At 54.5% G+C, this 17296-nt stretch overlaps 7 protein-coding genes across 7 annotated transcripts; 4 read left to right on the plus strand and 3 right to left on the minus strand.

The window, feature by feature from the left end:
- Window positions 1-551: 551 nt before the first annotated feature.
- On the plus strand, window positions 552-2509 carry P170DRAFT_363247 (sugar porter family MFS transporter; the record flags this gene model as incomplete). Its single annotated transcript, XM_024844565.1, has 6 exons — window positions 552-647; window positions 724-800; window positions 860-1084; window positions 1168-2151; window positions 2218-2291; window positions 2355-2509. The coding sequence occupies 6 exons, from the start codon at window positions 552-554 to the stop codon at window positions 2507-2509; spliced, it is 1611 nt and encodes a 536-aa protein (XP_024702237.1).
- Window positions 2510-2787: 278 nt separating this feature from the next.
- P170DRAFT_387979 (uncharacterized protein) lies at window positions 2788-6040 on the minus strand. Its single transcript, XM_024845825.1, has 3 exons — window positions 5857-6040; window positions 4951-5799; window positions 2788-4890 (listed from the first exon to the last, which is right to left on the minus strand). Exons 1-3 carry the CDS (start codon window positions 5980-5982, stop codon window positions 3256-3258), a joined length of 2610 nt encoding a protein of 869 aa, XP_024702238.1. The 5' UTR covers window positions 5983-6040; the 3' UTR covers window positions 2788-3255.
- A 146-nt stretch (window positions 6041-6186) lies between these two features.
- On the plus strand, window positions 6187-7235 carry P170DRAFT_438635 (glycosyltransferase family protein). The gene is made up of 2 exons (XM_024849646.1): window positions 6187-6331; window positions 6396-7235. The coding sequence occupies exons 1-2, from the start codon at window positions 6254-6256 to the stop codon at window positions 7155-7157; spliced, it is 840 nt and encodes a 279-aa protein (XP_024702239.1). The 5' UTR covers window positions 6187-6253; the 3' UTR covers window positions 7158-7235.
- A 134-nt stretch (window positions 7236-7369) lies between these two features.
- On the plus strand, window positions 7370-8858 carry P170DRAFT_438637 (SDR family NAD(P)-dependent oxidoreductase). Its single transcript, XM_024849647.1, has 10 exons — window positions 7370-7512; window positions 7566-7710; window positions 7778-7864; window positions 7920-7982; window positions 8041-8148; window positions 8206-8257; window positions 8326-8414; window positions 8476-8538; window positions 8593-8671; window positions 8728-8858. Exons 1-10 carry the CDS (start codon window positions 7463-7465, stop codon window positions 8748-8750), a joined length of 759 nt encoding a protein of 252 aa, XP_024702240.1. The 5' UTR covers window positions 7370-7462; the 3' UTR covers window positions 8751-8858.
- P170DRAFT_438638 (methionyl-tRNA formyltransferase) lies at window positions 8739-10259 on the minus strand (the record flags this gene model as incomplete). The annotated part of the gene is made up of 4 exons (XM_024849648.1): window positions 8739-9617; window positions 9682-9809; window positions 9864-9934; window positions 9994-10259. Coding segments are annotated over 4 exons (1201 nt in total), but the record flags the coding sequence as incomplete, so codon positions are not given.
- Window positions 10260-10386: 127 nt separating this feature from the next.
- Window positions 10387-13098, plus strand: P170DRAFT_438639 (uncharacterized protein). The gene is made up of 4 exons (XM_024849649.1): window positions 10387-10680; window positions 10737-10830; window positions 10893-12203; window positions 12268-13098. Exons 1-4 carry the CDS (start codon window positions 10436-10438, stop codon window positions 13012-13014), a joined length of 2397 nt encoding a protein of 798 aa, XP_024702242.1. The 5' UTR covers window positions 10387-10435; the 3' UTR covers window positions 13015-13098.
- A 1206-nt stretch (window positions 13099-14304) lies between these two features.
- Window positions 14305-15612, minus strand: rho1 (Rho family GTPase RHO1). The gene is made up of 5 exons (XM_024849650.1): window positions 15206-15612; window positions 15113-15140; window positions 14783-14980; window positions 14548-14682; window positions 14305-14482 (listed from the first exon to the last, which is right to left on the minus strand). The coding sequence occupies exons 1-5, from the start codon at window positions 15271-15273 to the stop codon at window positions 14330-14332; spliced, it is 582 nt and encodes a 193-aa protein (XP_024702243.1). The 5' UTR covers window positions 15274-15612; the 3' UTR covers window positions 14305-14329.
- Between the last annotated feature and the right edge of the window lie 1684 nt (window positions 15613-17296).

Below are 17296 nucleotides of genomic sequence, written 5' to 3' on the forward strand. Positions count from 1 at the left end.
CCATCTTTCCCCCGCAAACGCTAGTTGCTGACCAGCTCACTTAGCGTCTCGTCACGCTCGTTCGTCGCGCTAACTCTATCCCAGTGCTGCACGAGGCAGTACGACGCTGCCCAGACGGGATCCGATCCTCCCTTGTCTTCCCCTCCGCAAAGGTGCCATGGCTTGGGGGTTCCCATCCAGGCCCAGGGATTCGTGGAATTCCGTTTCACCTGCCTGTCGCCTTGTTTCTCCGTGGTGGGCGTCATCACTCGTCCCGGGTCTGGTTGAGAGCCAACACCCGTTGGCTGAGGCCGATGGCGATACGGTCTTGGTTATCGTTCGGACTGGAAATAGAAATTATCAAATGCATACTTATAATCGATCCTCTTTTCCGCCGGTGCTATCAGCTGGAGTGGAGACCTGGTCCAGTGGCATGCACGGTGGTTGATCTTTCTTTTAGACCCTTATATGAGACTATTTCAACCCGCCTGGTCACCGTGTGTCTTGACTGATTGATTGACTACTCTACAAGGGCTTCATACCAGATCCTTGCCCACAAAAGTCCCGTCAAGATGTCCGTCATTCTACGGAAACTCGTCCATAATGATGCGATGCGATCGGACCCCAAGGAGATCTACGGATGGAGAGTCTATATGCTTGCGTGCTCGGTCGGTCTTCCACGCTCATTTCATTTTGCTTTTTCTCGTTTTGCTCGAGTCTGGCCCGTCAACTAACCCTATCCAGGCATGCTTCGGTGGTATGCTTTTCGGGATGGAGACCGGTATCATTGGAGGTGTCCTGACGATGGACCCGTTCAAAGCGTAAGTCATCATTTCAAAACCCCAAGTCGCTGAGATCGAGAGTACCAACCCGCGAATAGGAAATACGGTCTCGAAGACATAGGTGAGGTCGCCGCGGCCAATCTGTCCGCTAATATCGTCTCCACCCTCCAGGCAGGGTGCTTCTTCGGCGCCCTTGTCGCCTCCGTCATCGCCGACAGATGGGGTCGAAAGCTCGGCTTGATCACGGCGTCGGGGCTCTCCATCATCGGTGTCATCATGCAGGTCGCTGCCTCCGGGCATCTGGAGGCCATGTACATTGGGCGGTATGCCATTCCCTCCTCCCACCCGACCTCCCTTCCGGTGGCACAGTTCAGTCATGGCTAATAGGGATAATCAAAACGTTTAGTCTAGTAACCGGGTTCGGTGTCGGCGTTGCCTCCATGGTCAACCCTCTCTACGTCTCTGAGAACGCCCCTCGTGCCATTCGTGGCGGGTTGACTGGTCTATACCAGCTTTTCATCACGCTCGGCATCATGCTTGCCTTCTGGATCAACTACGGGTCTCTCCTTCATATCGACGGCACAGCCCAGTACATGGTCCCGCTTGCCATGCAAGCGCTGCCAGCCATTCTTCTCCTCATCGGTATGCTGCTCTGCAACGAATCACCTCGATGGCTCGCCAAACAGGACCGGTGGGAAGACGCCCGACGGACCCTCTCCCGCGTGCGAAACCTGCCTTCCACCCACCCGTACGTTGAGAATGAATTCCAGGACATCCAACAGCAGCTGGAGCACGAACGGAACCTGGTCGGCGGGTCCGGCTTCTGGGATCTCATGAAGGAGATGTGGTTGATCCCCGGGAACCGCAAGCGTGCGATGATCAGTATCTTCCTAATGGTCTGCCAGCAGATGACCGGTACCAACGCGATCAACTACTACGCACCCCAGATCTTCAAGAACTTGGGAATCACCGGCAGCGCCACGGGGCTTTTCGCCACCGGGGTCTACGGCATCGTCAAGGTGGTCGGCTGTGCCATTTTCCTCGTCTTCGTCGCCGACTCGCTCGGTCGTCGTCGCTCTCTGCTATGGACGTCCGCCGTCCAGGGCCTCACCATGCTCTACATCGGCCTGTACATCCGCATCGCTCCCCCGGAGGAGGACGCCCCCGTCATTCCCGCCGGCTACGTCGCTCTCGTCTGCATCTTCCTCTTCGCCGCGACCTTCCAGTTCGGATGGGGTCCGGTCTGCTGGATCTACGTGTCGGAGATCCCGACAGCCCGACTGAGAGGTCTTAATGTCTCCTTCGCCGCCGCCACCCAGTGGCTGTTCAACTTCGTGGTCGCCAGAGCCGTGCCGAACATGTTGGCCACCGTCGGAGCGAACGGTTATGGGTATGTTTATCCTTCCCCCTTGTAATACCACCAGTTGGCATGAGATTCTAACCATTTCCAACCTAGTACCTACATCATCTTCTCATGCTTCTGTCTCTCCATGGGCGTTTTCGTCTGGTTCGTCATTCCGGAAACCAAAGGTAAGCCTCCTCCCTTCCCCTCTTCAACTCAGATCAATCCGACTAACCCAACAATCTCTGCAGGTCTCGCCCTCGAGAAGATGGACGAACTCTTTGGCGTCACGACCGTGGTGGACAGCAAGACCGCCGACGCAGAGCGAGCCATGTCGGAGGGAGGAGCCAGCAAAAACAGCAAAACCGACCATAAGACGACGGAGACGAGGATGGAGTCGGTGTAATCAACAACTTATCAGCTCGTTCTGTTGTCGCGGTTTTTGTTGGCTTTGTTTGCGTTGCAGTATATATATGGTAGGGGGCGGGGGTAAAGATTGATTTTTGTCTGGTTGATATCTTCATCTTATGGTATCGGTATATGAATTTCTGATGAGGTCTGTTTTCATTTTGGTTGTCTCTAGAAACGGAGGCATCTTCGATCGTGTTCGATACTTAGATACACACATGATTCTTGCACACATTCTATTCTAAAGACAATGAAAAGTACGATCGGCTTCAGTTCACATCATTCTAGATTCTAGGGAGTCAAGGTCGTAAGTCATATTCGGAGAGGTCTGGTATGTATATACATCCACGCACTCAGCCATGCAGATCGTGTCATGAACGGACAGCAGGAGCGAACGAGATTGGATAAGCAGAGACGAATGCAAAGATCAACGCTAATCACCGCCACGATGCAAGGAAACAGACAAGGAGAGATAACTGGTGAAGACAGATGAGTAGCAAGTACAAGGATCAGAAATAGCCTAAACGAAAAACGAAACGAAATCAAAAGCCAAAAAAAACAAATGAACGAACAAGATCGCTTATCCAAATACACGGCCAACTAGCTCGACTCCTTGGTGCCAAACCAATCACAGAAAAAAGAAGAAACTAAGGATAGGAATAGAACAGTCTGCCGGTCCCGAGACACGGTACATGTAAACTGAAACAGAAACAAGACACAAAAAAGAAAGGACGATAGATAGCATTAGCGAAGATTCCTCAATGGAGTTCGTCGAGTGCTACCCTGAAGCCGCTGCGTTTGACTGCGGGTCATTCGGCGAGGATTGTCCTCGAGACTCAGGCCTCCAAACCCGGAGCCAAGTTCGGACTTCCGGGGCGAAGAGTTGTTGTCATTGTTGCTCCGCCCATACCGAATATTCCGAATCGTATTGCTGGTGGCCGTGGTGGTAGCTGTCGCAGTGGTCTCGGTGTCGGAGTCGCGGTCGAAGACGTCCGAGCCATCGGACTCGTTGTCCTTCAAGCTGTTCAGGCTGAAGCTGTGGTCCCGGTTGAATCCGCTACTGAACCCGCTATTGAGCGGCGCAAAGGCGGATCGCTGCTGAACCTCCACGGGTTGGTTGAAGCTGGACCCAGTCACGCTGGAGGAGAAGGAGAGAGGCGGCACAGACGACGGGGAATTAAATGGCTGAGAGCCGAAGCGGCTGCCATGCTCGATCTGGGCAGGGCTGCGCGGTGGGTCCTCTCGCGAGGCCTCGGTCGATGCAGACTGCTCTTTCGGAGGCTGGGCTTGTTTGCCAGGGCTTCTAGCGGCGAGCTGGTAGAGAGAAAGCAGGCCCAGCGCCTCCTGAACGGCCATAAAGATCAGGAGCAGTTTGCCATACCGGTCGAAATAATGGCGCTCCAAGGAGGCCCGGGGGAGGTTTCCACCCAAGTGAACCGCCGCCACGAGTTCGGCGAAGTAGACGAGAATCTCCATGCCGTTCCACTGCACGATGGGCTGCTTCAAAACCTCCAGCAACGCAAATCCGGCCAGGAGACTTGCGCTGCCGAGTGAGCCAACCTCAATGTAGTTTCCAGGAACCGCGATCAGCTCATGCTGGGAGAGCAGCCACGAAGCAATGGAAGCTAGCAGCAACCCTAGTCGAAGATACTGAACGATGAAATAGCCCTTCAGGTCCGTGGGAGCTTGAGATCGCGCGTCTGCCGTTTCCGGGCGTGGCTGCCAGCCATCGCCGTCCTCGTCCTCCGGTGATTTGATGGTAAAGGTCCGGTCGAATAGGTTTTCCAGTCCGGTTGACGCAACATGGTCACTCATGGGGAAGAACTTCGGAGGCGCAAATACGTTGTCGGCTGTGTCATTGTTTCGCTGCCATTGTTTGGACGGTTGTGTGGGCGTGCGGTGGAATGGATTAGGCTCGACGATTTGATCAAGAGGCTTCTGGCGCTGAACAGCTTGGGTCCGCAGTGTCCATGAAGGGGGTTTCGGGGCAGCAGGGAGTGAACCGTAGAAAGGCAGAGGGCCGTCAAGAACAGAGCTTCGGTCTTTCGACTGGACGCTGACTGCCGGTCTGATATCATGCTGCTGCACGGACGGAGTCCAGTCCATGTCATCGCCTTCCGGCGGCGGAGTGGGGATCGCTGGCTCCCTTTGGGGAGTAGGCTGGGGGGTAGGCTGAGGGGTGGCCAATTTCTCAAGAGGGAATCGTGGCGTGGTCTGATTCAGGCTTCCATTTGGGGTCATAGAAGACATCTTGCTGCTGCTACCTGGTAGAGGCGATGCAGCGACTTTGCGTTGCGGAGTAGGTGCCGGCGTAAGGTCGGTCCATGTCACCAGCGGCCGAGTGTCATATTGCACGATGCGCCGGGAGACGACAACAGACTATGTTCCGGTAAGTACCGCGCATTTGAAGAGACAAGCTGGGAAAGAGAATGTGCTTACCAAGACTGTGAACAAGACCATAAACCAGTGAAGAGCAGATGGCAACGACGGATCAAGCCCACTCGACGAGGGATCTCTGAGAACACCCCAGAAGACACATCGCACCACCGTGGTAATTAGCTGTACCTTATAATACTCACCCAGACCCACGAAGCGGCCACCTCGCCCTTCAACCTTCAGTCGCAGTTTCGGGTTATACCACAGCGAAAGAATACCTGCGACAAGAGACAGTCCGGCGTAGGGCGCGAGGTCGATCATGCAGTCGCTTGGCAGTTGACGCGTCCATAGAGTCTGCGAGGCACAAGATAATATGGAAGGAGACGACCCGGAAAACGCGTCCGGGGCTCGCAGAGAATCCTCGTCGATGACAGCCGTCAGGGCACTCCACAGGTCCCAGGAAAGTTGACCAGCAATGCTAATCCAGTAGCCCATGGCGCCCCCAAATACCAGCAAACTTCTCCAGTTCCAGTTGCGTGCCTGTCTTGCGGCTCTGCCCTCCTTGCTTCGTTCCATCATGCGACGGAGATGGTCGGATTTCGCCTCATATCCCGTCTGCCGGATGCGCTGTCTCACACGAGGCTCGCATCGAGTGCACACCTGTGGATACCGCTCCTCGAGATTCTTTCGGAATTTCGGGTATTCGCGTTCATAGGCGCCGTATTCAGGGTCGTCGGCTGCGGGGAAATAAGAGGCCAGGCCATTCGTAAACAGGTGCTGATTGCGGACACAGTGGGAACAGAATAAGCCGGACCCCGTCAAGTCGGCCGACTCGAACGGGGGTTCGGGCGCGCCAGGGCCGTACACATTGGGATTCGTTTCCGTAGCGGGGGGGTCTGTGATCTCTCCTTTCTACGGAGTGGTTAACTAAAGAGAATCACTGGGCAGTGCGAGAGAGATGCGACCTACTTCATCGAGATAGTTGACTGCTTCGCAGTGGGTGCAACGCCATTTGCGGACGGAGTCGCGATCGGTCTGAGCAGATCGACGACCGCAGTAGAAGCAATTCAAACGCTTGGCGAAGAGGGGAGCCATTTCAAGGCGCAGGGCCAGGGAACATGGCAGGATTCGGGGAGGAGGAAGTTGATGATGATGTTGTTGTTGATGAAGACGAAGGAGTTAAGCCGAACCAGAAAATAATCGCCGAGCCGCACGGACCACGTGCCGCCTCTCGCCGTCTTTCTGTCCTTCTCTTTCCTCTTCGCTTCTTTCCTTTTCTTTCCTTTCATTCTCTGCTGTCGACCCTCTCCTCGATTCTTCAGCTCACGCCCTCTGCAGCCTATCCAACGGGCTTCTCCCCCGCACGATGGCGGTATCCCCGCTCCCACCTGCCCCTCTGGCGCTGGCACTCTTGCTCGGCGGCCTGGGGTGTCTCTTCATCCTGGTTAGTTCGATCGCCCTCGCCATGCAATAGTGAACAGGACTGAGTGACCGTGCGATCTGTCCAGCTTGCCCGCCATGTCCTTCCTCGCGCTCTGTCCTCGGTCGTCCCGCCATGGCGCGCAAGACATACTCCAACCCACCTTCTGGTCGTCCTCGGGAGCGGCGGACATACCGCCGAGATGTTTTCGATGCTCCGGCGCACGAGGCTCGATTGCTCGCAGTATACGTATCGTACATATGTGGTGAGCTCGGGGGATGACTTTAGTGCGCGAGCGGCGATTCGGTTCGAAGCCGACCACCCAGGGCCCCAATCGTCCGCATCGTACACCATCGTGACGGTGCCACGCGCGCGTCGCGTGCATCAGTCCTACGTGACAGCTCCCTTCTCCGTGCTGCAATGCTTCTACGCCTGTCTGCTGGTCCTATGCGGGCGCCATCCCGATCAGCCACCCTTGCCGCCCTTGCTGGCCTCCCCGTATCCGGATCTCGTTCTCACTAACGGTCCTGCCACGGGGGTCTGCGTCATCCTAGCCGCCAGACTCCTGCGGCTGTATCATTCTCTGGTGGCGTCCTTCACGCCCAAGAACCGCCTGCATGTCGCCAACTCGGCCGACCGAGCAGCGGGCAACCGATTGCTAATGCGGGACAGTTGCCAGCTTCGTACAATCTTTGTAGAGTCCTGGGCGCGAGTGACCAGCTTGAGTCTCTCGGGCAAGCTGCTGCTCCCCTTCGCCGATCGATTTCTCGTCCAATGGCCGGCCCTGGAAGGGAAAAGGGCGTGGAAAGGCATGAGACCGACGGAGTACGTGGGTACTCTTGTGGAATGACCAACAGACCGGCCGTCGGTTCCTGTACAGTATGACGTATACTTGTAGATACTACATGAATGCAAAATCCCTGGCTCCGATGCGTTGTCAACGTAGTATCTGCGTGGGGAGGGCATGTCGGAGATGCGAGATCGACGAGTCGCAATCACAAGCAAGTCGGAGGGACCGAGTGGGGTTCGCCGGGCTTCTTCTCACCTTCGACTCTTCTACTCCCACCCTTGAATCCAACATAGCTCTGTTTCCTTTTCTATCGTCGCTCAACCCCTCGAGGCCTCTCAGCTACTACATATACTGCATCTACAAGCATGTCGTACTCTCTGCGCAATCGCAATGCCCTAATCACCGCCGGCTCTCGGTACTCCATCCCCCACCCCCTGTATGCACGATGTGCCATTAATCCATTCTCAGGGGACTGGGCGCCGTCGTGGCCCAGAAGTTCGCGGCGGAAGGATGCAACGTCGCCATTAACTACGTCTCGAGCAAGGATGCTGCCGAGAAGTTGGCGTCGGATCTGCAGGCCCAGTACAACGTCAAAGCCATTACAATCCAGGGTGTAGGTTTCCGAGAACACTGTCGAACAAGTGCCTGGAGTAACTCATGTCGTCTGGGGGCGCTTTCAGGATGCAAGTCTCCAGAGTGATTGCAGCAAGACTGTCAAAACCACCATCGAACAATTGGGGGGTCTGGATATCGTAGTGTCAAACGCTGTAAGTCCATGGCAACGTCTCCAATCATGGCGAAGACTAATCGATGCTGGTAAAGGGCTGGACCAGAATTACCCGGTTCGCAGATTTGGATGCCACGAACGAGGAGGACTGGGACAGGGTATGCAAGCACCTCGACGGATGGGTGTAGAGTTGCCGTCTAACCAGTCCAATACCAGTGCTGGTCTACCAATGTCAAGGGCAATCTGTGGCTTTTCAAAGAAGCTCTCCCGACATTCAACGCAAATCCCGAGGGTGGTGTGTTCCTCATCACCTCTTCGACCGCGGTAAGTGATCCAACTCAGAAAGACCGGGAGTCGTGCCGCTCATGGTGTTCGTCTCAGGCTGTCACGGCGATTGGGAGTAGCTTGCCATACTCCGTGACAAAAGCAGCAGGTAAGACCTTTCATATCCGATCCCCTAACCCCAAGAATTATCGAGCGGGACTAAGTCGGAGTCTCCAGGGCTGCACCTCATGAAGTGTCTTGCGCAGACACAAGGCAACAAAGTCCGGGTCAACGCCGTTCTGCCCGGGCTTTTACTCACCGAATGGGTAAGCAGGCCGGTACCGTCTGCTCGCAATGATGCAGATTGGAAAGCTAATGATTTTCCAGGGTCAACGGTTCCCTGCTGAGATTGTCGAGCGCTACAAGGAGAAGGCGGTTCTCAATCGAGTGGTCAGAATCCTAGTCGCCCTGTGAAAGCCGACATGCTGACAGTGAGATTGCTAGGTCGACGTTGAGGACACTGCCAACGCATACGTGATGCTCGCCAAAAACTCATCGATGACGGGACAGTCAATCCAAATCGGTGAGTCTCCCAGGGTCTCCCGGGCCAGGTCGTTTCAAGTAAGACTAATTTCTCAGATTCCGGTCTTGCTATAAAATGATCAAATGCGTCTGGAAATTAGAAACAAACTCGTCGCTGGCGAGCGCACTTTCAAAGGCCAATTCAGCATTCTATTATTATTATGGTATCAGTTGTGAGCAGAGATGATTGATTCCCTTTTTCTTTTTGCTTTCATCGTAGATGTTCGTAGAACGATGTATATTGGGAGGCGCCCGATTGGAATGTTCGATCGCCAACCATTCGAGCCTTAAGCGCAGCCGTGAGAGCATCGGCATTTGGCTCTCCTTCCACCTTGATCTGGTTCACACGCAACAGGCTTCCTTCCTGAGTGAAGACGTAGAGGCCTTTGCCCTGTCGAGGCTCGAATGGAGAAATGCCGTCTACAAAAGGCAATCCAGGCACGACGGCAAATCCGCGAGGATCCGGAGACGGCTCAACTTTTTCAATATCCGTAAAGATCACTCGTCGCTGACGGAAAGATTGAGCACCGGTGGGATCGCCACTGGCGACCAGAGCGTTACTCCAAAGTGGGCCCACCACGCGGTTCCGTTTGCTGATCTCCGCCCACGTCCAGTTGGCCCAGTCGATATGTCTGTCTTCCGGTCGTATCTTGCCTGCATGGATCAGGGACCCCTCCGTCTCGGGTTTGCGCCAGCCGACATCCTCCAGCGGACGAACGAAGAGCCCATTCCTAATGCCATCAACAAGAATCTGGGCCGCCTTCGGGGTAACAATGTCCAAAAGATTCGGAACGGTGCAATGCTCGGGGACTTCAAGTCCGGGAGAAGGTGTTTGGGCGAGAATCACGCCATGGTCGAATTGCGTGGGGTCTAAGGTCTGGAGGGTAACGCCGGTCCTGCTTCTATCGGCCAGGAGTGTATGGTGCAGCGGTGCAGGGCCACGGAAACTATAGTTGCGCACGGTCAGACTCCATCTGATCTTCTTTTGGATACGACATATATAAGACATACTCTGGGAGTAACGAGGGATGGACATTCAGTCCCCCGTAATGCGCCTCGTTAAGCAAGCGTGGTGGCACGAATAGCCCAAACGAAACGGCTACGATCAAGTTAATGGGATCGCCGTGCAGCATAGGCAGCTAGGCAATGGTATCAGCGGCCGTATCTTGGGTCGAGATTGGGTCCCTGCCTACTTTCCAGCCTTTAAATGTATCGATTTCATGGATAGGAAGCGATAATTCCTGGGCGGCTGCTTTAATTGGAACTATTGGAGTCGCGATATCAGCTAGCAATTCACACTAGGCCTCGGGCCAGTTCAGCTACCTTCACGTATCTTCTTCAACCCCCTCCCGAATCGTTTCCCCGGTCTGCAGGCGACCTCAATGGACGCGATCCGGTCCGGTCGATTCACATGCTCCTCGTGGAGAGCTTTCAGGGAAGCTATACTGAAGTCATCCGAGCCGCAGAAGAGAATGCGAAGTGGCGCGTAGGACTTCGTGGAGAGAAACCGCGAGGAACAGCTGCGCAAAAGACCACCGCGTCGGTGCCAATGCAAGCAGAGGGACCCTGAGCCTCGCAGAAGAAACATAGTGTCGAGCGCGTCCAAAGCGAAGCTCGTCTGTCTGCGGAAGCGGAAACTCCGCAATCGCGGGCCACGTGATGTCACCGGCCGTCGACGCCCCAGGCCCACCACCGCTGGCAATCCGCTGCTTTGCATTGATCGTGCGATTTCTCTGTGAGCGCTGGCTCGCGGTCCAATGATGCCATGCCCGAGGACGCCTTTAATTCGGTAGTTCCTGCCCAGCTTTCCTACCTGACCATCTACAACCCCCTTCTCGGACCGACCGACGAAACGATCCCGGACCAGATCGTCTTCTATACCTCCAGAGCGGCTCGATTGCGACGGCGCGAGGCCTCCGCTGCCGGGGTCGACGACAATGAGTCGAGCAGCGAGTACAATGAAAAGTTGCGCCAGATAGGACTGGCGCAGGGGATGGTGAGCTTCGCCAGGTGGGAACCGCCTCCGCACGAACCGCGTCCGGAGTTGCGCTGACCAAACATTCCAGGAACTTTTCGCAGGGCAAACCGGTGGAATATATAGAAACGGAGAAGGCCAATATCGTACTCCACGAGCTGGAGAAGGACTGGTGGATCCTTGCCGTAAGTGATGCTTCATAATGGACCCGGAAGGGCTGTGATGACAGGGGCTGAGATCGTTGCAGTCCATCGACCTGACCCGTCTTCCCACAACCGATGCTTCCAACGAATCCTCGTCGCAGCGCGATGCCACGGGGACCCCGTCCGTTCAGTATTCATCGCGGGAGATGTGCCCTCCGCACCTCTTGATCCAACAGCTACGCCGGGCTCATTCCATCTTTCTACTCCACCATGATCTCACACTGGATGCATTGTACCAACGCGTCGGCAGGTCGGCGCTTTGTACTCTCCTTGATGGCTTCTGGCGAAAGTTTGCCTGGAACTGGGAAGTTCTGCTCAGCGGGAACCCAGCCGTTGACATGTACAATGGGATCAAGCTCTCTGCCGGCGGCGAGCTTGGCATCGGCGTTGGCGAAGAAGAGTGGGGCAGCGGAGAAAGAGAAGTATTCGAAGACTTCGTGTTCCGGACAGACGGTCTCGTGGACCTGGTGATATCGAGATTTGGCGACCCAGCAGAGCCAAACGAGAGCCAGGCGACCGCAAAGGACGATAGCAGCGCGCCATGGCTTGGCTTAGACACCCACCCAAGGCCATCGGATGGAGTCATATTCTCGGGGATGGGAGCGGTTTCTAGACGATCTGTCGCGCGGGTCTCTCAGTGGATGGAATGGATATACCGATATGGCCCTGACGCCTACGGGGTGGGCGATGACCCAAGCTCGCCACGACGTCGAAAGCGACGCAAAAAGCCACGGAATCGATCAGCCAGGAATAATAATGAACAAGACAACCCTTCTGGCACTGCAAGCGCCGAGGCCAGCTTCTCCCCCGGTATACCTCGTCCTCTTGTTATGGGCCAAGTTCCAGGCCCGCAGCAACGAGATTCCGAGGTAGGCTCGCAAGCAAGCAGTGAAGGCTCTCCGGCACCAAGCGAACGTGGAAAGGATTGGATTGGCATCAAACCCGAGACGTTTGTGAAATACCTGACTCTTGGCTATGGCTCGGCTTGGGGGCCCTCTGCTGGCACGCATCCTCGCGTCGAGGCCTTGAAGCAGGAAGACGGGTCTACAGGCGCAACCCAACGAACGGCGTCTCCTGCAACTACACCGCAGACACCCGACGGAGACACGTCCAGAACCGAAGATACGGCGAAACCCCAGAACCTAGGCAGGTTCCTGATTGGTCTCCACAAGAACCCAGCCACTGCAAACAGTCAATCTCCGGAAGACCCCAGCCTGGCGAACAAATCACCGGTGGGGTCGGAGGAGACGATCATCCAACGAACACTCAATGTACATATGGCAGACGCGGACGCGGACGCCAACGCAGATGGACAGCACCAGAGCCCTACGAAACTACGGGTAGTGGTCTATATAGTAAGTCCCAGCCCTGCAGGATCCCCCAGGTTCTCGACCCGCCACGTCTAACTCCAGGAACCAGCACCAACCGTTCGTGTACACATTCCTCTTTCACCCCGAGGCGCCGTCTCTGGCGGACCCGTCGCTCTACCAGAGCATCCACCACCAGCTAAGGCCTCTCCACAAGACGCTCGCCAACTCCACGTCGCCAGCGAATGCCGCCGCCCGGATCTCAATGTCCGAGAGTGCGTTCGACGTCAACCGACGATTCATCGCCAAAAGCCAACCCGTCTACGACCTCGTCTACGACCCATCCAACTTGACCATCCGGACCTCGATCCCCAACATCCCCGATCTCGGCGTCTATGCGCCCGAGACTCGCGATCCCAGCGCAGCGCCCTGGTCGCGGGTGGAAAGCCTGAACATCCACCACCGGCTCCTCAGCACGTATGTCGAGACACGACAGCGAGCCCTGGAGCTCGAGAGGACGTGCAAGACCAGTCGTGGCTGGTGGGTTGTCTGGGTGCGGTTTCCCCACCCATGCAGTGACGGCGACGGCGACAGCGATGACGCGCAGGAGGCACAAAGCATCGAGGGCCGCGGGGACACTCGCCAGGAAGCATTCCTCATCCGCAAAGCGAGCGACCACGTCCCGGCGGCCTCGCATGGGCGCAGCGGCAGCGGATCCCGGTTCTTCAGGGATCTGGGCGGCGCAACGTCGCCGGGTCTGGCCTCGTCACGGGCGGACACCGGCCCCGGCAAGCTGGTGGAGGGACTGGGGCTGGACGCGAGAAGATACATTGAGAATTTACTGAGCTTGAATAGATGAATGATTTCCACGCGTGAATGTACATCTTTTGGATCGTCCCATACATCCTATTCTGATCTTGGTCCACGTTGCCTACCAATGAACATAGGTCGGTCCCTGGAGTCCACCCCGTATTATCGTTCTGCCTACTAGATAGAAGCGAATGCGCATAACCCCTGTAGGCAGTAAAATCAATGACCGTGCCATCTGTGATATAAATAACCGGACGCTGATCGAGTGATCGATGGTGATTTGCCGCCATCGGTAGGAGTCGAAATTAGATACAGGATTGGCACTACTGTGCAATTATTCTACCTAATAATCACTAATTCTCTCTAGGCTGTTACTATCAATAGCGCTACTATCAATAACCGGTTGCTTCCGGGGCTTGCTGCAGCATCGGAAGCATGGCGTTTCCTTTGCGTTGCTTTTTTTTTAATAATTGCGTATATTTCATATTGAAATTTCAATCAATCACGCTCAACTTTGGTCAGATTGCAAGGTATACATGCAGGTATGTATATGTAATTAAAGTGGCCTCGGACCACATCGTCATGGAAAGAAAGAAACGACCAACGGTGACAAAAAGGAGGATTGATTAGAATAAATAATAACTGAGTCGTTCGTCCCTCGGGATTCCCTTCAGTCTCGGATTGTCGCCGCGTCCGTCCAAAAGGCGCTCGTGAGGTCAAAACGAAGCAGCAGCAGGAGAGTCCAAGAACCAAAGTCAAATCCATTCATTCATTCTCTTTAACCGCTTGGCTCTGATGGGACAAAGACAGAGGAAACACTCCTCGGTGATAGGATCCATCCCAGGGTGTCCATCCCGACCTCCGGGGATTCATCTGCCAGACCGGGAACACGCAGAACGCCACCATCAATTGCTCCGTTTGCGATCATGCACTATCTCCGGGGTAGCCAGGATCGTGGTTGTTGTCTTGCCGACAAACCGGGCAATTAGTTGCCAGGATCTTGCCATGGTGATCGGTAACCGCCCCGTAGGCGCTATGGAGAGCTGGAAAAAGAGAAAGAAAAAAAAAAGCCCACGAGGTTATGAAGACAACGCCTCCCTAGAAATAAGAAAATAGAGAAGAAAAAAAAAAAAAAATAGAACGTCTGCAAAATCAGAAAGTCGACCAACTGCATAGCCAGATAATCCCATAACCCTCATGTGCCCGTGGTTGAACATTATCCACACTCGCATCCAGGCACATGTTGGAACACGCCAACGGAAGACCCTTTCTGAGTAAAAAGAAACAACCCAATAGTCGAGACGCTTATCCGTTCATATAATCTCCGCATGAAACAGACCCTTCACGAAGGAGGCAAAACTAGTTTACAGGATGGTGCACTTCTTCTTGCTCTTGTGAGCCTTGGTCAAGAGAGCAGCCCGGGTGGCAGCCTCGAAGACCTCACGGACACCCTCGTTGGTTCGTGCAGAGCACTCGAGGTACTTGTAGGCACCGATCTTCTTGCGAACCTCCTCACCCTAGTGGTGCGTCAGAATCGGCCCCTGCATTGGCTGGAACGGTTGTCTTCAGGAAGAGCACTTACCTGTTCAGGGCTGACGGGCTTCTGAGAAGTCTTGTTCAGCTCCTCGTTGGTCTTGGGGTCGTGACGCAGATCCATCTTGCAGCCAACAAGGATGATGGGAAGACCCTGGCAGAAGTGAAGGACTTCAGAAATCCACTGGATGTAGGGTTAGCCGATCTGCTCTGTATTTACCTCCCTTTTGTGCCCTTCTTTTGATATTTAAATGGGTGGAGGTCACGAGCGTGAAGAAACTCACCTTCTCCTGGACGTTGTCAAGGGAATCGGGAGAGTCGACCGCGAAACAGATCAAGATAACGTGGGAGTCGGGGTAGGAAAGAGGGCGGAGACGGTCATAATCTTCCTGACCAGCAGTATCCCAAAGAGCGAGTTCGACGTGCTTGTTATCGACTTCGACATCGGCGACGTAGTTCTCAAAGACAGTGGGGACGTAGACCTGGAAAGGGGATCAGTTAATATGACGGTCCGACGGGGTTGGCTCGCCGTATGTCGGCTTTTCGATCACGAGGGGGGACGGCGTTGCGGATGGCAGTCGATTACGGGAATGGAGGGAAAGGGGGCAGCTAACCTCAGGGAAGGTACCCTTGGAGAAGACGCTATTGAGAGAAGGGAATCAGTTCCGCCGACCGGGTCGCAGGGTCAATCACGAAGGGCAACTTACATCAACAGACAGGTCTTACCGCAGGCACCATCACCAACGATAACGAGCTTGCGACGGATCTCGGCCATCTTGAAGCAAAAGAGGATCAGCAAAGGATGAAAATCGACAGGGCGATCGTCCAGGAGCGAGGCAATGATAGGGGAAGGAAGAGAAGCAGTTGCGGGAGATGATGGGTGATGGGCGGTGGGAAGTTGAATGAAGGCTGAGAAGGGGACAGGTCAGGCGCCCGAGGAAAAGGGTTAGTTGGGTTTGGTTAGTGATCACATACGGTGCAGTGCAACGGCGGCGATTAATATAGGTGGGAAAGGAGAGAAGGGACGAGAGAATGAATGAGAGAAACTCAAAGAAGCAGAGTTTCGCGGGAAGGAAGGGCAGACAATCGAATGGATGATTATGAAGTCTCCAGGGGGGGGGGGGGGGGGGGGGAGCTTGTGGTTGATGAGGGAGAGAGGAAAAAGAAAGGACGGGGATGATTGAAGGGAAGGACAATAACGCTGGGCTGTACGGGGAGTATGGGAGGTCAGTACGTTACGCCCTTAGGTTCGTTTTTGGTGACTCTAGTCCTGAGTTAGCCCAAGGTAGGTCTGCTTAGTTTACTATTTTCTTTTGCATTCTTTTTTCCGTTCCTCTTTTTTTTTTCTTTTTTTTCTTATTTTTTTCTTCTTCTTTTCTTCCTCTGGTCCTGTTTCGTTTGGGGGATTCTTCTCCGGTCGGTTCGTTTTTCGTTTTCCTTTTTTTCTTTTCTCCATTTTCCCATTTTTTCTGCCTGTTCCCTGAGGCTCCCCGTCTGAGGTTGACTAAGTAACCAAACCAAACCAAACCAAACTAACCCAAAGCTTTGAAACGGTTGGCAAGCGATGTTTTTGCCCAGCCCCATCAGCTTGAAGACGATGTGGCTGTGAATGTTTTTTATTTTTCCTCCTCCCCTTCCTTTCTTTGCATCATTCTCCAGTCCAAAGAATTGACTTTCGCCTTGAATAGTCCATAATTCCACTCTGTAGTCCCCTTTCATCTGCTTTGCTTTTGTTTCACGGAGCATATCTTGCAAGGAATAGTGAGAAAAAAATTCAACAGAGATCAAATACCTCCCAGCCCTCCTTTTCCCAGCGATTGGACCATTCGCTGCTTATTTAGATGCCTAGTCTTGGTGTCTTCCATTCCTATTGAAGCCACCGTGGCTGAAGAAACCGGGTCGCATCCTGGTAATTTGCAGGTTACGGGGCGTCGTTACTGTACCTCGGTATGGTACCACCCAGGTAAGATACCTCAGGTATCATTACGCCGTACGTCCCGTAGGGAGAAACGGTACTTTCTCTCCTTGACATCTCGCTCTCTTCACGCTTCCATTATTCATTATTTAATTTCGTCGTCGCTGGGAAATCATCCCCGATCCACTTGTTTCCAGATGCCGCCTATGTCATCATCCTCATCTGCCTTTGCAGTAGACTAGCAAACCCACATCTTTCCAGAGACTGACATTACGTATGTCCACGGGGCTTCTGTGCTACCCGGCGGCAGCAGCAGCAGCAGCAGCATCTAACTAAGGGATCCCCATTGCGTGGACACGTCAATCCCTTAGCTACGGTGCTAGGGGAGCCTAGAAGCTGGCGGACTCCGTCGACGTTCGGGGGTATGGGTATGGATGGATCCGTTCTTATTATTAGGTGGTCCTTATACAGAGCCTTGTTATTGTGAAGGACCTTCCATGTTTACTAGACGCCATCCGATAGGCCAAAGGTGCCACTTTTCCAGCTGTCCAGGAACGTACTCCTCCGTACATGCTTGGCTGCACGGACAACTCGCGATCAGGATGGACTAAGTCCTGTCCGGACTGGCTTTGGAGCAGCTTTCCCCGGCCAAGCTTCAGCAACGTCTGGTGAACGCTGAAAAACCGTACGGGGTGAAAAACCGTGGGATTTCAGATACGTGGCGGTGCAGAGGGATCTGCCCCCTATTCTTATCAGCCTGCTTCCTTCGAAGGCAGCAAATCAGGCAAGCTCACCACGCGAGTTGTCCTGCTACGGAATACCTACCTAGGAACGGCGTAGGTCCTGGAGTTACCGTGCCTTGCGGGAGAGGTCCACCAGCCAC

The sequence above is a fragment of the Aspergillus steynii genome, assembly GCF_002849105.1.
Source record: "Aspergillus steynii IBT 23096 chromosome Unknown P170scaffold_6, whole genome shotgun sequence".
Classification (NCBI taxonomy): domain Eukaryota; kingdom Fungi; phylum Ascomycota; class Eurotiomycetes; order Eurotiales; family Aspergillaceae; genus Aspergillus; species Aspergillus steynii.

Bases quoted from the DNA above. Each gene is read 5' to 3' on its own strand.
- P170DRAFT_387979 (XM_024845825.1), bottom strand. From the start codon at position 5,982: ATGGCTCCCCTCTTCGCCAAGCGTTTGAATTGCTTCTACTGCGGTCGT. The intron at 5,800-5,856 runs GTAGGTCGCATC...ACCACTCCGTAG, and splicing joins CAGTCAACTATCTCGATGAA to AAAGGAGAGATCACAGACCC. The intron at 4,891-4,950 runs GTAAGCACATTC...ACCGGAACATAG, and splicing joins TGGTCTTGTTCACAGTCTTG to TCTGTTGTCGTCTCCCGGCG.
- P170DRAFT_438635 (XM_024849646.1), top strand. From the start codon at position 6,254: ATGGCGGTATCCCCGCTCCCACCTGCCCCTCTGGCGCTGGCACTCTTG. The intron at 6,332-6,395 runs GTTAGTTCGATC...CGATCTGTCCAG, and splicing joins TGGGGTGTCTCTTCATCCTG to CTTGCCCGCCATGTCCTTCC.
- P170DRAFT_438637 (XM_024849647.1), top strand. From the start codon at position 7,463: ATGTCGTACTCTCTGCGCAATCGCAATGCCCTAATCACCGCCGGCTCT. The intron at 7,513-7,565 runs GTACTCCATCCC...ATCCATTCTCAG, and splicing joins CTAATCACCGCCGGCTCTCG to GGGACTGGGCGCCGTCGTGG. The intron at 8,149-8,205 runs GTAAGTGATCCA...TGTTCGTCTCAG, and splicing joins TCATCACCTCTTCGACCGCG to GCTGTCACGGCGATTGGGAG.
- P170DRAFT_438639 (XM_024849649.1), top strand. From the start codon at position 10,436: ATGCCCGAGGACGCCTTTAATTCGGTAGTTCCTGCCCAGCTTTCCTAC. The intron at 10,831-10,892 runs GTAAGTGATGCT...AGATCGTTGCAG, and splicing joins AGGACTGGTGGATCCTTGCC to TCCATCGACCTGACCCGTCT. The intron at 12,204-12,267 runs GTAAGTCCCAGC...TCCAGGAACCAG, and splicing joins TACGGGTAGTGGTCTATATA to CACCAACCGTTCGTGTACAC.
- rho1 (XM_024849650.1), bottom strand. From the start codon at position 15,273: ATGGCCGAGATCCGTCGCAAGCTCGTTATCGTTGGTGATGGTGCCTGC. The intron at 14,683-14,782 runs GTGAGTTTCTTC...CCCTACATCCAG, and splicing joins TTGACAACGTCCAGGAGAAG to TGGATTTCTGAAGTCCTTCA. The intron at 14,483-14,547 runs GTAAGTGCTCTT...ACGCACCACTAG, and splicing joins AGCCCGTCAGCCCTGAACAG to GGTGAGGAGGTTCGCAAGAA.